The sequence below is a fragment of the Lycorma delicatula genome, chromosome 7 (assembly GCF_047948215.1).
Source record: "Lycorma delicatula isolate Av1 chromosome 7, ASM4794821v1, whole genome shotgun sequence".
NCBI lineage: Eukaryota > Metazoa > Arthropoda > Insecta > Hemiptera > Fulgoridae > Lycorma > Lycorma delicatula.
Genome location: NC_134461.1, coordinates 94,593,887 through 94,611,036, shown reverse-complemented (window position 1 = coordinate 94,611,036; position 17,150 = coordinate 94,593,887). Strand labels below are relative to the sequence as shown.

The following is a 17,150-nucleotide window of genomic DNA, read 5'->3' as shown; positions in this document are numbered from 1 at the left end:
TTCAACTGGATCAGCCCCTAATTTTTTTTTTTTACAGCTCAAGGTGACATATGAGTAACAGGAGGGCCTGTGATATACCAAATTAATGCAGCACATCAGTTTTGACGCTGTCAGGAATTAGAGTGCTTGCACTCACTAGTTGGGAGGTGATGCAATGTTTTTATCAGGTTTTAGTGGACAGCATGTGACTGATAAATTCTAACATGAATAGTTGTACGATTGCTTATCATTTCATGCATCATGGTATCATTGTTATACAGTGGAAATTGTAAAATTTGAAGCTGTGTCTCCTGGTACTTGTTATTTTGTCCATTTACATTCATGCATCTGTGAATGCTTGTATGTTTGAATAACAGGGTGATTGGCTGTTAATGTTTTTGTGGCCTTTATGTTGTACCTGATCTTAATTAGTGATATACAAAACCAGAAGGTGGCTGTTAGTTAATTCCTAATGTAATACAATAAACTGATTATGTTACATAAATGTACATTTAGGAGGGTTGCTCTCATTTTAATACTGTTGTAGTGTAGTATATCTTAATGCTACTCTGCACATTAGAATTGTACCAATTGCTTTTTTAACTTTGTTTGTATGTTGTGCAGACAAACAGCAGAATTAGTGTTTCACTGTAATTTTAAGCTTTCTGCACTTTCTTAAGTGGTTTGTTTTATATGTGCAGTTTTTCCCAATGAACAGTTACTTTAGTATTATCTGTGAATGAAAAATTATTTTTTTTAATTTTTTTAAAAGTTTTATGCAGATGCCAATGAAGCAGAGTCTTGGTTGAATGAGAGGTTAGCGCTTGTAGCTAGTGTCGATTATGGTGAGGATGAGCCCAGTGCACAAGCTTTGTTAGCAAGGCATCGTGATCTTCAGGGTGAATTGAATGCTTACAGAGGTGACATACAGAGCCTTAATTCTCAAGCAGCTAAACTCATTGAATCTGGAATATCAACTCTAGAGGTTTGTTTATTTGTTTCTCTTCATTATAACTATTGAATCATTTAAATATAATGAATATAAATAATAGTTAAAATTATTTTACTGCGTAATTTAATAACAATTTCAGTAGAAGTGCTTTAATTCATTTTTCATTGTGAAAAGTACAATTATCAAAATACATAGATTACTTTTGAAAAAATGAAATGTTGATAATTTAAAAATAAATCACTTTCAAAATAGCAAAGAGTAGTTCTATCATGATTGTACTTTTCAGTAGTTCTATCTATGATTTAAGTCAAGTATAATTTATAAAATTAATTAATTAATCTATAAAATAAAATCAAACAAATAAAGGTTATAATCATTATAACAAGTTATATTCTTGTTACTGCTGTGATATATGAAACCCTATGTTCACATTCTTGAATTTCACGTACCAATGTATGAATCTCAAAACTACAATTCAGGATATAAATTTATTTTAATGAATTACTATACAATTTAAATTGTTTTTCTATATGTGTGTACATGCGTGCATATGTGTAAATAGTGTTTGAGTCTTATTACACTGATTAAACTAATACTCTGTAATTCCTTAAAATAATTGTTATATTCTGGTTTACAGTTTTGAGATCTATACAAAGTATGGATTTGTTATATTATATTATAATATGGACTTATGAATTTATTATATAACTGATCAAAAAACTAATAGTAGAATGTAGAAACTGTTAATATTGGATAAGGTTTCATAGATTATATTTTTTATTATTTCAAAACATTTTTCGTACATTATAGTGTCAAAGATTAATTACAATTTGAAGTTTCAAAGATTATTTTGTTTTTTAAGTTATCGGGTGAACCTGAAGTCACACAAGAACTTGAAGAATGGGTGAAGGAGACACGCCTTGTACCACAGGAAGTTTGGGAAGAAGAACCTGTTGAGCGTATTGAACATAGAACTGTTATGGAAGAAAGACCTGTTGCACAAGTCAAAAGTCTCTATCCGTTCAGCGGTCAAGGAATGCTTATGGCTAAAGGAGAGGTACTGCATAATATTCAACTACAGTTTACTGTTATAAAAAAACCAGTAATAAGGGTTCATTGAGTTTCACAAAGTCAGTGAATTCATCTGTTGCTCTAAATGAAGTTTGTTTTATGCACCTTCCATAATACAAATTTTCTGAATTGGGCGGCTTGTTTTTAATTTTCATTCTGTAAAGGTAATAAATGTTAGTGATAATCTGTGCTTATCTTTTGCAGTGACTAAATTACAGAAATAGTCAGAAATTGTTTGGCAATTGTTTTTGTAACATAAGAATATAGTAATATCTTATTTATAATTTCTATTATTATTAATTCACCACAGTACAGAATAGAATTGAAGACAATTTATTTACAGAAATAATTTCACAGAATCCCACATTGTGTGTTGGCATTTTTCATTATTGGATAAATAAAATTTACAGAATAAAATATACAGGGGTAGGTAAAAATACATAGTAGATTAAATATATATAATGTTATGCAATACTTACCATTGTTATGATTATTTTAAAAACCATGCTCTGAAGTCATTGACTAATATCTTAAATGGTTGATTAATAATAATATTAATTATAAATACAAGACTTTTTTTTAAGCAAGTACTGTTTTGATGTAAATAACCAAATTGTTTTTGAAAAATTTATATTCTCCTGAAAGCCTGGATCTTATTCTACAATTCTATATAATTTCTGTTTACATTAAGGCGCCCATTGTATATTGTGATCAGCTTTTGCATTCTAGCTTCATTGAAATTTGCTGCTTGAGAGGATAACCATTGCTGAACGTCTGTTTTAACGTTGTTGTCATGGCGCTGACTGCAAAGATGCTGCTTTAAATGCAGGAAATGCTTTAAATGTGGTAGTCAATGGGCGCCAGGTCAGGACTATGCAATGAGTGGATCAATTTGTTCCCAGCCAAATTATGTGATGAGATCTTGGGGGTGATCAAGCATTACCATGAAATACCACAATTCCCATACTGAATATGGATTCACCTTCTGTTTTGGACTGCGTAACACAGTTTAGTCAAGACCTCACAATATGTCTCGGCATCTATTGTTTCACCCTAAGGCAAAAATCAATAAGCAGCAGTACTTGTAGCAATAACTAAATGTTTGTGTGTTTGCAATTCAGTCAGCATTTTTAGTACCCATAAAAGTGAGCTCAACTTCTGATAATTAAAGCATACTGACACAATTTCGTAGAAAATACTTTGTGAAATTAATGGAAATTCATTATATAGTGATGAAATTATGAAATTGTCTATTTTCATGAACTTTTCCATTAGTTCTCTGCGCCAGGTCATCAGTAATAACAGAAGGTTGTATACACTGTACCACATCGTGCACATTTTTATGACCCTCTTTAAATGCCCAAATCCAATTTCTTATCATTCCAATTGAACATAGCGTTATCCTCATACACTTCACTAATCTGTCGAAGAATTTCGATAGTTTTAAAAAAAAAATTACTTCATATTAAAATTCATATCAGGTTATTTTTTTAACTTAAGAATTTTTGTATATAAAAGGTGAATTAATGTTGTTTCATTAGTTCATAAACATGTTGGTTTTAATTTATTTAACTCTTTGTTTATGTATTATTGAATTGGTAGATTTCTTTTTTTTTATTTACTTTCCTGACACCATAGCTCTAGAGTATGCTGGAAAGAAGGAAGTATGGTAATCATTCAAAAAATGGGGTGTGGGTTTGTAATTTTTCGATGATTTATAACCCAGGAACCCCCAAAAAACCAAAAAAGGGGTGGGGTAATTGTGATACATAGGTATGTTTATACATGTTTGAATCTTAATAATGTTTGACTGGATTAACCAATTTATTGATGAAATTTTGTGCAAAGACTCAAGTATGTGGGGAAATTTGTTTGTAAAATTTTGGGAGTCAGTATCTCCAGGAGGTGGGGGGTTTTTTAGTGGGTCAATTTTCTCAAAATTTTACTAACATAAACCCACTTTATATTAGGCTCAGTATATGCGTGCATGCTTATCAAAATCATTAAACAAATATTTTCACCAAAATTCTCCTTCCCTAAATGCTGAAAAAACTATTTTTTATTTATTAAATATTTTTTAATGTCTTCTTAGGCGTAGTAGTAGTAGTAGTGCAAGAAACCCAAGAAAAAATATTTTGGGGGCAATATTGTGGGTTAAAGGGCTGATTACAGTTTTAAAATGTAATTTTTTTGAATTTTTCAAAACTTTTTATTATTATTAAAAGTAATAATAATATAGCTTTTAATAATAATATTTCATCATGTTTCATCCCAACCCTAAAAAAGAAATCATTGGTAACTTTTTGTTAGTTGTACATTTTTTGTGGAATTTTCTTTTTAGTTTCTTCCATTTAACTTAGTAAATTTAGAAAAATAAAAAAAGTTTTGTGGAAGGTAATTTTGGAGATGGGGAACAGAAACAAAATACTGATTTTTTGAATTTTGAAAGTTTTTTGGTTTATTTAAACATATAATGATAATTTTACAATAAAACTTGTTAAATTACCCCCACCCCAAAAAAGAATCTTAGATAACTCTTTTCATACATAATTATTTTACCACTATTTAAGAATAAATAACGCCAAGAAAGTATTACAAACTTTTTTGTCAGTTTTTTGTATTTTCTTCCCTTCATCTATCTATTATTTATTCATTCCTAATTTTCTTAAGGAGAATAATTTGTTTTATTCATTTTTTTTCTACAGGTTATGTTTCTTCTTAATAAAACTAACCCAGATTGGTGGAGTGTACGCAAAGCAAATGGACAGGATGGTTTCGTTCCTGCAAATTATGTTCGTGAAATAGAGCCCAAGATAATGCCTGTCCCTGTTAGACGTCCTGAACGTGTTCGTGTTATGCAACGTGTTAGAAAAACTAAAATGGTTAAACAAGTTGTTCCTGTTAAGAAAATTATATCACCTAAAAATACAAGTAAGTGTAGGAATAATTTTTTTATTTTCTTTAAATTATAAAGTAATGTATTCAGTTTATATTGCTCAAAATTGGTATGTAGATTTTAAACTGAATCAACACCTGCAATAGTTAACTGCTAATATATAAATGATTTACATGTACCATTTTATTAAATGTGGCTTTAGCAACTGGAATTTTTTTTTTTTATTCTTTGATTTCCAGAATGCTACTTCTTGGGAGGTGTATTTATATTGAATCACGTATCAATTTGATTAAGTAAGGATTGTCCTGTTAAAATATTCTAGGTAGTTTTTTGATAAAAATTTTCCGTATTTGAATCATATTTTGTTCAATAAAAGACATTCATATCAGATAACCTCTCTTTAATGTTGAATTGATTGTATAAATGATGAAGTGTTTTATAATTTGTTTTAAAATGTACAGATCTCCTTTTTTTAATTAGTTTATAGATTTGGTGTATTTCTCCATTATTTTCTCTTCTTTGCTAATTTTTTAATCTCAGTATAATTGTCACATTCTTTATCCCAAAGAACTTGCTTTTTATAATATAATCTTTGTTTTCCCTTTTACTTTCCAACTTTCTACCTTTATTCTTCTATTACATTATTAAATAATTGAATTTTCAGTTTATGAAAATTTTGAAATTAAAATGAAAATTAGGTAACAAATTACAGATGTTATCTTTTGTCCAAATATGACTGGCAGTGACGAACACACACCCACATGGTGGGTGCATTTCTTTTAATTTAGTTGCTTATGTGCTACAGGTTAGTAATTGAGTACGTATTTCAGTGTTAGTTGTGGTTGGTATATGGTAGTTTTTTTTTAAACTGCAATTCTTTTTTAAGTAAGAATCCGCCCTAGGCTTTGCATCATTTTATGTAAGTTTTCTGATTTATCTTGAACTCTTCTCATATTCAACTTTCTTCTGTTTTATAAAATTTCTTATATGTATGCATTCTTATTTTCTGTTTCACTGTTTTAAAATGCTATATGCCTTCTAAATATAAAAAAATTGTAACCCTTAATTGCTACTTATTGGTATCAGAGTACTGATCTGCTTGAAAATTCTTCTTCCTCGGGCATATTGCCTTTTTTCCTTTTCTTTTTCAACCAGACTAATTTTATTTCATAAATATGAAAATTCTTCAGGATTTCATTATGTCTTTTTACCTTAGTATTTAACTTATCTTCATCTTTCTGACATAGTCTATTTCTTCTGTTATGCTTCTAATTTTCAAGCTTATCTTTTTCTATTGGTGACCCCCATTCAGTATTTGTTTTTGTTCATTTTTAGTCTCAGTCAAAAGATTACACACCGATTTTAGTAATTTTACTTCCTCATGTAAAACTGGTTGATTTGCTTTCAAAATTTTTATAATGTTTATTTACTTTTTCTAACTTAAAAAAAAAAGGAAGATAGACATGTAAGGTTTGAATTTGTATTTACTGCTTTCTGTATACGAGTTTGTCTCATGATCTTGTACTCCTATTATAGTTATATAATTTTTATGTAAGTTATAAAGAGTAATTCTTTCTCTGAATTAAAAAAAAATTTTTTTGATATTTAGATTGTTTTAATTATTTTCTACATTATTGAATACCTTTTCAATATCTGCAAATGACTTCTTTGTAGGTAGCTTTATTCTTCAGGTTGCCTTCCAGGATTAATATGTTTATTGAAATTGTCTACTTTGTTTGTATCCATGATCAATCTTACAGAAACTGAATTTGTTTTTATCTAGTCTCTCTCTCTCTCTCTTGTTCTTAATTATTGTCTCGAATATCTTATTTCTTAGTTATCTTAAATTTTCAAGAATTATGTAATTGGTTTTATAAAAAATTAGAAATGCTAGTGAATATATATATATATATATAAATATATTATAATCTCTTTGTAGGTTTTTAATCCCACCTTTAATTCCATTTTCCAGATAAATCATCTAATAAGAGGCCTAATGATGATACACAGAATGTTGAAAAGAGACAGAAAAATATCAATGTCACATATAACAAGCTACAAGATTTAGCTCAGGTAATAACATATACTTAATTACTGCTTAGTTTACAATTAACGATAGTGAAAATATCAGTTGGATTCAGCATCTCTGAATTCATTTCACAATCAAGTGTAATTGTGCTTCATACAAATGTTATACGGGTAATTAATTCTTATTTGTGTTGTAGCGTCGCCATGCTCTTCTGGAAGACTCAATTCGATTATTTGGATTTTATCGTGAATGTGACGATTTTGAAAAGTGGATAAAAGATAAAGAAAAAATGTTAAGAACTGAAGACAAAGTTGATACTGTTGAAACTGCAAAAAGGAAATATGAGGTGAGTTCAACTTTTAATATTTAAAATATTTTTTCTATATCAAAATTAGAGTTATTAATCATTCTTACAAAAAGAGATGATTGTGTTCTTTACTGCTGATCTTCACAGTGGTGAAGTTGTAATGTCTCTTCTTTTCATCCAGGAGATTCTGAGTTTGAATTCCAGTCAGAATTGGCATTTCTCATGTGCTACAAAATTCATATCTCAGTATAAAATAAAGCTGGGTAGATAGCTGTAATTGGTTGTAAGCCTTTATTTACTAGAGTATGAAATAAATTAATAATCTAGCCAAAATAAGTTTTAATAAAATTTTGGATTAAGTCAGCCATTTCGCTTTCCATTTAGCAGGCTGTTATTGGGTTACGCTGTAGAAATGGACATTTGACTTAACTACTTCTTCACTGTTCCTGCATGATAATTTTGCCCACCTCTTTTCTTTTTGAGGTCTTCCTTCATATAATCTAACCATGTCTTCTCAGTCTTTCTCAAGGTCTTCTTCCTATTATATTTGGATTAAACATTTCCTTTGCTACTCTTCCTAGCCCTTAAGCCATCATAAGCAATAAAGCAGTAATGCTGAATTGCTTTGTGTTAAACAGTAGATTATAATTGCTCTTCCACATCACTTAATAAGAATTCATCACTTTACTCTTAATATCTTGGAATGATTATATTGAAATTACAGATTTCTTACATTGATCGTTTTCATTTAGCAATACAGTTTGTGAACAAATAAACTTATATTTTATTTTAAATGTACAGTGTGTATTTGTACTACACTATATGCTTAGAATGAAGAGTTTGTATGACTCCTTGAAAGTGAAAGGAACTGCTTTGGCATTCAATAAATAAGACCATGAAATGAAGAATTATGAATAAATTATAAACTTTGTGCAGGAGGTTACTGCATTTCAACAAATAAAAAAACAATTCTATAGATATTTATGTAAAAAATCTGATGTGGACACCACATGACTTCCTTTTTTATGCCTATTAAATTACATATACATATTTTTTGCAGCACTTGATTTAAACTTATTTCATTTGAAAGTGAGATACACAACCTCTAATTCTTTAATAAAGTGGACAGTTACACAATTGCATTATCTTGGATACCACACTGCATCACATTTTTTGTGGTATCTGTATAATAAGCATTTTATATTAGTTTATATATTAATTTTGTTTTACGTCGGTTAAGTAGTTATGTGGTGTAAGTAAGAACGTGTCAGATCTGTAACCATGGACACATCGGTTCGAATCTGACTTCATATACATATATTTTTTAACTTTTTTTAAAATTTAAATATATTGATTTACTAATAATTATTAACCTCTGTAAAAATGTTTGAATTAAAATGGAAAGTACTTAAAATTTTGTTTCACTAATAACTTCTGATTTTTTTTCATATTTTTTTATTATTATTGTTGAATTACTATTTATTGCTAAAGTTTTATACAATCAGAGGTTAATAAGTATTAATAAAATCAGTATATTTAAATTTAAAAAAAAAGTTAAAAAAAATATATGTATATGAAGTTGGATTCGAACTGATGTGCCTTCTCCTTGTAAGATCCAAATATTTCATTAATTAAAACTTTATTTGGCTATAACTCTGGAACCAATGAAAATAAGTACCATTTATGGTATATCGCTGAAAGGCTCTCAATGAGGGCTTATTACTGCACTTAAGAAAAAGTCCAGAATCCAAATTTATTTAGAGGTCTGACTGTATATACATTTTTGGCCCAGTCGATTGCTATCAAAAGGGGAGGTGCACAACTAGATGTTGCAGCAGTCCTAAATACAAAATTTCAATATTCTATGGCTAAACGTTTTTGGGTTATGCGAGATATATATATGTACATATGTTCAGACATCACACCGAAACTAGTCAAAATGGATTCAGGGATATTTTTGTTGAAATCTGAAAACCAACAGTTTTCGAGATTATAATACTTCCTTTACTTCGTACAAGGAACTAAAAATAAAACAAATTTAAATGATGTTTAAAAGCTGACAAATAATATTTTTAAATAAAATAGTATTCCATAAATTTTACATTTAAGCTATCCAATAACTATCTACATTACTTTTTTCTTTAAAAAGATAATAAAAGAGAAATTATAATTGCTTTGATAACATTAAAAAATTGCAATTAAATATTTACATTTAAAATTATAGTGTTTTATAAGTTATATTATTATAGCTGCTGTAATAAAAAAAGTTATAATGACTTGATGTGATACAAGTCATTTTTGTAATTGCTGTAGCTGTTCTCAAGGTAATAAGCATCCTATTCCATGCTACTATAGACAATGGGAAGTGGTACCTTCTTTATTGAGACAAACATACTGTCGCAAATCAGAATGCCAAAACATTTTAAATGAAAAAAATTACAGCCCTATAAGTTATACATTATTTTATATACCACAAAGAGTATAGCTTGTTAGTTAAATTATTATTCTGACTGGTGTCTTCTGCTAGTTGTTTTACTTGTATCACAACTATAAGAAAGATTTGGTCAGTTAGTTTAAAGCAAACAGTTTGTACATTCCTTCTGTTGGAAAACATATTCATTCTCGTACTATATTTTCTGTTACATTCAGTAGGTGATAAGTTATGGTAAATAATCTAAGAATAGTATATACATATATATGTTTGTAAATGTTGTCTCTTTTTGCAATAAGAAACTGTGTAACTCTTAAATTATTATTTATAAATGCCTTATTATTATGTTTTTTAGATTATTAGAGTAACTCACATCCATATATGAGACTAAATTGATCATAAGTACTGTCAGTTTATTATATCCTTCGACATTTTATATTATTTTGTTTTACTATTTCGTGTAATTCACTTTAACTTTTGTTTTATAATCTGCCATATATTTTATAGAGATTTCATGTCTTAAGCTTTATGCTATAAAGTAAGTATAGAATTTTTAACTTTTTGGGTATTGACTTTTTATGATGAAAATATGCCTTAAGTGTTTTATTTTTATTTTCCAAGATAGTATTTCATAAAACTGGTTTTAAGTGATCTTTATATATATATATAAAGTAAATATATATATTTACATATATATATATATATAAAATATTTTTTGAAAATTCAAATAATTCATCAACATATTGACTACAGTGCTAATTAAATTCAATATTAACTTAACCATCAAAACACAGTAAACAGATAAGAAAACTTATCAAATTAACACCAATAATCGATTTTCAGGAGATGCCACATCATCAATTGGTATTCTATTCTTTAATTACATTAAAATTTTGATGCAAGTTTACTCATTTTGATAAGTTTACTTTGTTTTGGTGGTTAAGTTTCAGTCAATATATAAATATATTTTTTTTATTATGCATGTGGTACAAAGTTATACACTTGCAGGTACAATAATTTATTCAAAACTTTCTGCTTACATTTACCGTCAACATCTGACTTGGTATTAGAAAAAAACTTTTGAAATAAGAATATTTCATACCATAATTTTTACCTGGTCCAAACATGGTTATTTATAACATACAAAATTAGAGCTGTGTAATTATACACTAAGAACTCCTGTTGAACTAAATACAATCAGTAAATTTATTTTGATTTGTAAAAATACACTATTCAAATGCAGTTGAAAAGTTTTTTTTTAAATGTTAGGAGGATTCAGTCAGATATAAACCAGGTTTTATTTTTTTTGGTGATAATATTTAATATAAAAAAATTAAGATCATTTATGCAAGCACTGTAATAGGAAATCCAACTATTTGGGTGATATATCCCTATCAATAGAATGAAAGCAGTCAAAAAGTACGTAATAACTTATAAATTAACTCTCTGTTTGTTTATTATTTATATTTATTTTTTTATAGATCATATATTTTAAGTGGTATATTAATTGACTGACTGATATGTTTGGTATTCTGGGAGTTCAAGATATTTAACTAGTGTAGTTTTGTTGAATTGGAACACATTCCTTGTTCAGTTAACATCTAGCTTGTTGTAGTATTGTTTGATTGCCAGATGATGGTGTGTTGTTAATCCAACTGCAGAATGGTAGCTGAGAGATGATATTGATGAAATGGTAACATTAATATTATATGATCTTGGAACTGTCAACTACACATTTGAAAGCAAATGACCATATCAACTCACAATGCTGCTACATATTGCTTGTAATGATCATTAACCATTACTAAACATCAGCAACTTGCTATTATCTATTTAAAGGAAAAGCACAAAATGTGACTAGATGTTTTTATTTTTAAGTTATAGATGGAAAGTAATTATAAAACTTGGCACGACTTAGTATTTTGTAATTTTTTCTCCCCATTTTTGTTTTACAGGATGCTCTGTTTATAGATTTCCTAGATATTTTTTTGTTTTTAATAAATTTATAAATAAGATTTATGTGATTGTTTTTTATTACAGAAATTTTTGACTGACTTATCAGCTAGCAGTAAACGTATTGAGGCATTAGATAAAGCAGTAGAAGAATTTGTTAGACAGGGCCATTCTCAGTTAGATAAAGTTAGAGCACGTCAGAGGCATATACATCAATTGTGGGATCATCTTAATTGGTTGAAAGGACAGAAGGAACGTAGTCTTGAAGGAGCTTCAAGGTATATTTTTCATTTGATAATTTTTTTTGTATTAGTTAAATATGTTATCAGTGTTTCCCCAGAGATTTTATTGGAAATCACTGTACACTAAATAAATGTGAAAAAGTTTGGTAAGAGTGATTTAGATTATAAGATCCTGATGGGGAAAACAGTGGTTTGTATTTTCCAGGATTGATATAAGTAGTGTATTTTGCGTTCTTTTATTTGTAATTTTAATTAATGTCATATGGAAGGGAATGAATTTAAGACTAGAGAGATTCAGAGAAATGATAGTTGTTTATAAGTAATGATGTTATGATTTAGGGAGAATGAAGTTACTTCATTCACACTCGTACATATCATCCTCATTCATCCTCTGAAGAATTATCTAAATGGTAGTTACCGGAGGCTAAACAGGAAAAAGAAAGAAAAGGGAGAATGAACTTGAAAGCAAATAATTAGTAAAATAGAATGAGTAATACATCACTGAAGTATGGGAATGCACTGGTATTGCTAAGAGTTAAAGTTCTAGTCAACTATTAATTAGTCAACTTTGTAATTTTTCATTATTATTAACTAAATGTTTTCCTACTTTTCTTACTCACCTGAAAACAAAAAGAAAGACCATAAAATGCTATATTACAGTGAAATATGGAAAACATTTACAAAGTTTTGGAGAATAGTTGTTAGATGTAAATTAAAGTAAGTTTTCATGTTCAGCATCCAATAAAGGGAAACTGCAATAAATTTAAAAGGGAGACCAATAGAATAAAGAAATTAATTAACATGGGAATAATGACAAATCGGTCAGAAATAAAAACTTACTAAAGTAACAATAAAAGTCTAATAAAAATTAAAGTAATATAAGACGTTAACAAAAAGAAAAATACATGCTTATTTATATACTTATTTACGCAGTTGTGTAAAAGTTCAATGTCATAGTTGCCAGCTTCTTTTTATTTTCCTATAATGAGAGAAATTGTGATTTTTAATGTTTAGACTATCTGCAAAAATCTTTTAAGGTATAAAAATAACCATAATAAAATTTTATCAAAACTGTTTGAACTGTTTTTAAGAAATCCAGTTTTGGAATTTAAAAAAAGCTGGTAGAGTCTACCCTCCTGAAAAATTATTATTTGCATTCAGAATAATGATTTATAGTGATTTCATATAAATTATATTTTGATAACATGCTTAAAACTATAAACCAGTTGTTAAATATATTTTAGTTATTTTGCTTATGATGTCTGTTATTATAAGATCTTACAATTCTAAAGATTATTATTTCACATAAGTTTAATGGACTTTATTGTTTGTGTAACTACTTAATGATACAAACAATTCTTGTATTATGTAATATGAAAGATTAATCATTTGATTAAGAATAAAAAAGTAGTTTTAATTATTATGAAATTTTTTTAGTGTCGAATTGTTTCAACGTACTTGTGATGAGGCTAGAGACTGGATGTTAGAAAAGATGACCCAACTTGATACTGCTGAAATAGGACCAGATTTGAAAACAGTCCAAGCACTACAAAGAAGACATCAGCAGCTAGAACGTGAGTTGGCACCTGTTGAAGAGAAAGTTAACAGAGTACATCTTTTGGCTAACTCGTAAGTAATAAATAAATCTTTTGTGTTCAGTAAACATAAATTTATGCTTGATATTTTTCTATTGCACCTTTCACCTCAAGTTTTGTTCATCCATAAATTATTCTATAGTATGTCACAGTAAAAAAAGTTAGTCATTCAAGATTTATATCTGACACTGAAGGAAAAAGAGATTTTATACTATATTATATTATATTGAGTTGCAATTTTTTTTTTTGAAGAAAATGAATTATGCCAAATTCAGTTTGAAAATTATAATGTTTCTGTAGTAATGCAGTTTCAGAAATCCATAATTTCATTAAAAAATAATATAAAAAAATAGAGTATAGGTATATTTAACAATGTTTTCAGTAAACATTGGCTGCAGGTCAAACCTGGGTTAATTGATGCATTTTTATTGCAAGTTTCTTTGTCGTGTGTGGATTTAGCTGAATCGGATTATACGAGGGTAAATCAATTATTATCCGCAATTTAGTTATATTTTTGGTTATGTTGGTAGTACTGTCGTGTTGCGTAGATGATGCATGCGTGGTTAAATTGTAGTTATGTCTGTGCAGGTTTGATGCTGCTAGGTTAGTTCCATTATCGCTGCCCTGCCGTTAACCATGGCTGCTTCGCTTTCTGTTTGCACCAAAGAAGAACAACATTCAGTGATCCGTTTTTTGTGGTTGGAAGGTGTATCAGGGGCCGAAATTTGTTGAAGACTTTTGGTACAGTATGGGAACTGTGTTGCTGCAACGGAGTGTCTATGAATGGATTCAAAAATTCAAAAGTGGTCGCACAAGTGTTACGCATGACAAACGAGCCAGACGACCATTTACTGCCACAAATGAGGAAAACATTGAGTGTGCACGTGACATGGTTTTCTTAGACAGACGAGTAACTATTGATGAAGTGGCACATTGTCTGCAAATTAGTCACGGTTCTGCCTATGAAATCATCCACAACAGACTTGGGTTTCATAAAGTATGTGCAAGGTGGGTCCTAAAACAGCTCACACAGTTGCATAAACGAATGCGCTTGGACATCTGCCAAAAACATTTGGATCGCTGTGGTAATGAATGGGACATCTTTTTAGACAGAATCATCACTGGTGATGAAACATAGATCTGTCATTATGAGCCGTAGAGTAAATGGCAGAGTATGGAATGGAAACATCCAAATTCGCTCTGCAAAAAAAAGTTCAAGACCCAACCATCCGCAGGAAAAGTGATGCTTACGGTTTTTTGGGATTCACAAGGCCCAGTTCTGGAACTTTATGAGGAAAGGGGCACGACAGTAAACAGTGCGCGTTACAGTGAGATACTTACTGCGAAGCTGAAGCCTGCAATTCGAAGCAAATGCCGAGGACTGGTGTCGAAAGGTGTTGTGTTGATGCACAACAATGCCCGTCGACATACTGCTGCTCACACTGCTGAAATGCTCCAGAAACTCAACTTTGAAGTACTGGCTCATCCTCCATACAGTCCTGATCTTGCCCCTTCTGACTACCACTTGTTTGTTCCACTCAAAGAGGCATTAAGGGGTCGTCGATTTACCTCGGACGAAACAGTGAAAGAAGCGGTATTATTTTACTGATGTAGTGACATCAAACTAACCAACTAACCAAACTCATGACATCACCTGTATGTTGTCAGCTACGACACCACACTAATACATCACCAGCAGCGCAATAAAAGTGAAAAATCTAAATGACTCGCTTTATGGCATGTGGTAAATTGCAACGAATATGATACCTTTCATCAGCTGGAATTCCAGCTGATGCAACTGCATATACATCATAGATAGAATGTTTGGATAGCGACAGGTATATCTGGTTCCACGGCATCTCTTTGATCATATCGCTGGAATCCGCCAACAGAGGAAATTTGTGCAGTATACAAATTGCCATTGACAATTCTGTTTTTGGCATAACTGCTGCATATGATGTTGCACTTGATGCGGATCATGTTCATGGATGCTATATTAACCAAGTTCTCTGTGCACTACAGCCGACTCCATCAGTTTAGGTTTGAAGCCTAACAGAGGGTCTACGCTGTGTTCTTCAGTAGTGTCCACCCAAATGGTAGATTTCAGTTCGGACTGTAGCGTGTTCTTGTTGGCTTTTAAAAACACGAAGCCACCTACTTCTTTCAGTTTCATTTGAATATATTCGGCTGTATCTTCCAACTCGTAACAGCCGGTAGGTGTCGCTATGATATGTTTATTTATTATAACATTTTTATTCACGTCTGTGGAGAATACAAATGTAAACCTGTTTACACCCTGTTCAACATTTGGTATGCTCCTGCCTGTCATTATGTACTGCAATCCCAATTCTCATTAGTCGGGTAATAGTTGTAATTCCAGAAAGAGGTCATGGTGATTTTTGAACTGACATCTCTGAAAGATAACGAGATCGATATGGATTCTTACAATTAGAAAAAAATAAACCCAAGTTCAATAAGCTTTTCAAATTTCATCCTTTATCATCTCGCACAAAAACCGCAAACCATGTCGTCATTGGCTTGATGACAATTATAATTGAATTCTATATTGTTGTCAGTAACAAAGTATTGTACCAATTTGTTCAGCGAAGGCATGTTTCCTGACCGGAATTCAAACCCGGGGTAAAAGGAACTCCAGATGAAAGGCCAAGATGCTACCACTCGCACCACGGAGGCTGGCACCAGACCCTTTAGAAACACCTAAGTTAACTATACCTGTTCGATTTTCCACGGCTTTTTGGCAACTTGTCTCACATGAAAACACCTTAGAAGCATGAGATTTTTAATTGTTTAGCGTATTCTAACAATTCGTAACGGAATGTACAGTGGATGTAACGGAGTAGAATCTAGGGCTTTTTTTTATTAGCGCAACAACTACTGCATTTCAGTTCCACATGACTACCTTTTTTTGGATCTAATCTCCTTCCAATTTCTTTATAATCTTTTTTGGAGTAGCTTTTTTCCTAACTCGTCCGCCCAATTTCGATTTGACTTTCATCGCGTCGGTTTCCGCCCATGCTGCCACCTTTTCCGCCGCACTTGCACCCGAAGCCGTAACACATTTCCAAGCTCTTTTGGCCAACTCGTTGTCCGCCTGAGCACTTGTGCTATCATCTTTGTATGTTGGGTACATGATGTCGTGGAGTTTACAGGCTTGATCTAATTTATTTCTAACAGAGTCCCCTGTTTTCAATCTTTTTTTAAGCTTGGTGCTGGGACTGCAGTGTTGATACCCTGGCAAATGAGCCTCTACTGATAAATAATCTACCGCCTTGGTCAAAACGGCCCCTGTCGTTTTGGTCAGTGAAGATATGATTCCGTGATGTGTTTTTCTGTTCACCTTCTTCTTTTTCACTTTCCCCATCTCTATTAATACACGTCATAACAGAAAAAGCAATAGTTTTTATAAAGCCATCGAGTTCATTTTCAATGTATATGCGTTCGCAGTTTTATAATGTTAATTTCAGCCTTCAGTATGTTTTATCATGCTTCAAATTATTTGCGGTATATATGTTTTGTTGTCTTCTATAAAGTCCTTCATTTTATTCTCTATGTATGTTGTGAGAGTAGCTTGCAAGAGATCTTGGTTGTCAAAATTTTCGATTAAACGTTCGATGTTTTTCCTTAATTTCTTTTTTACAGCATTGTCTATATAATTTTTTGTTATTGGTAGATGG

At 30.4% G+C, this 17,150-nt stretch overlaps 1 protein-coding gene across 4 annotated transcripts in view; it reads left to right on the top strand.

Moving 5' to 3' along the window:
• The window catches only part of kst (spectrin beta chain, non-erythrocytic 5 kst), a 307,475-nt gene that overhangs the window by 197,131 nt on the left and 93,194 nt on the right, over positions 1 to 17,150 (top strand). For all 4 annotated transcript variants that reach the window (XM_075371630.1, XM_075371631.1, XM_075371632.1 and 1 more), the window contains exons 15-21: positions 752 to 964; positions 1,794 to 1,988; positions 4,708 to 4,933; positions 6,871 to 6,971; positions 7,124 to 7,273; positions 11,706 to 11,896; positions 13,298 to 13,489. In XM_075371630.1, coding sequence (XP_075227745.1) covers positions 752 to 964; positions 1,794 to 1,988; positions 4,708 to 4,933; positions 6,871 to 6,971; positions 7,124 to 7,273; positions 11,706 to 11,896; positions 13,298 to 13,489 — 1,268 coding nt within the window. The remainder of the gene's footprint in view (positions 1 to 751; positions 965 to 1,793; positions 1,989 to 4,707; positions 4,934 to 6,870; positions 6,972 to 7,123; positions 7,274 to 11,705; positions 11,897 to 13,297; positions 13,490 to 17,150) is intronic.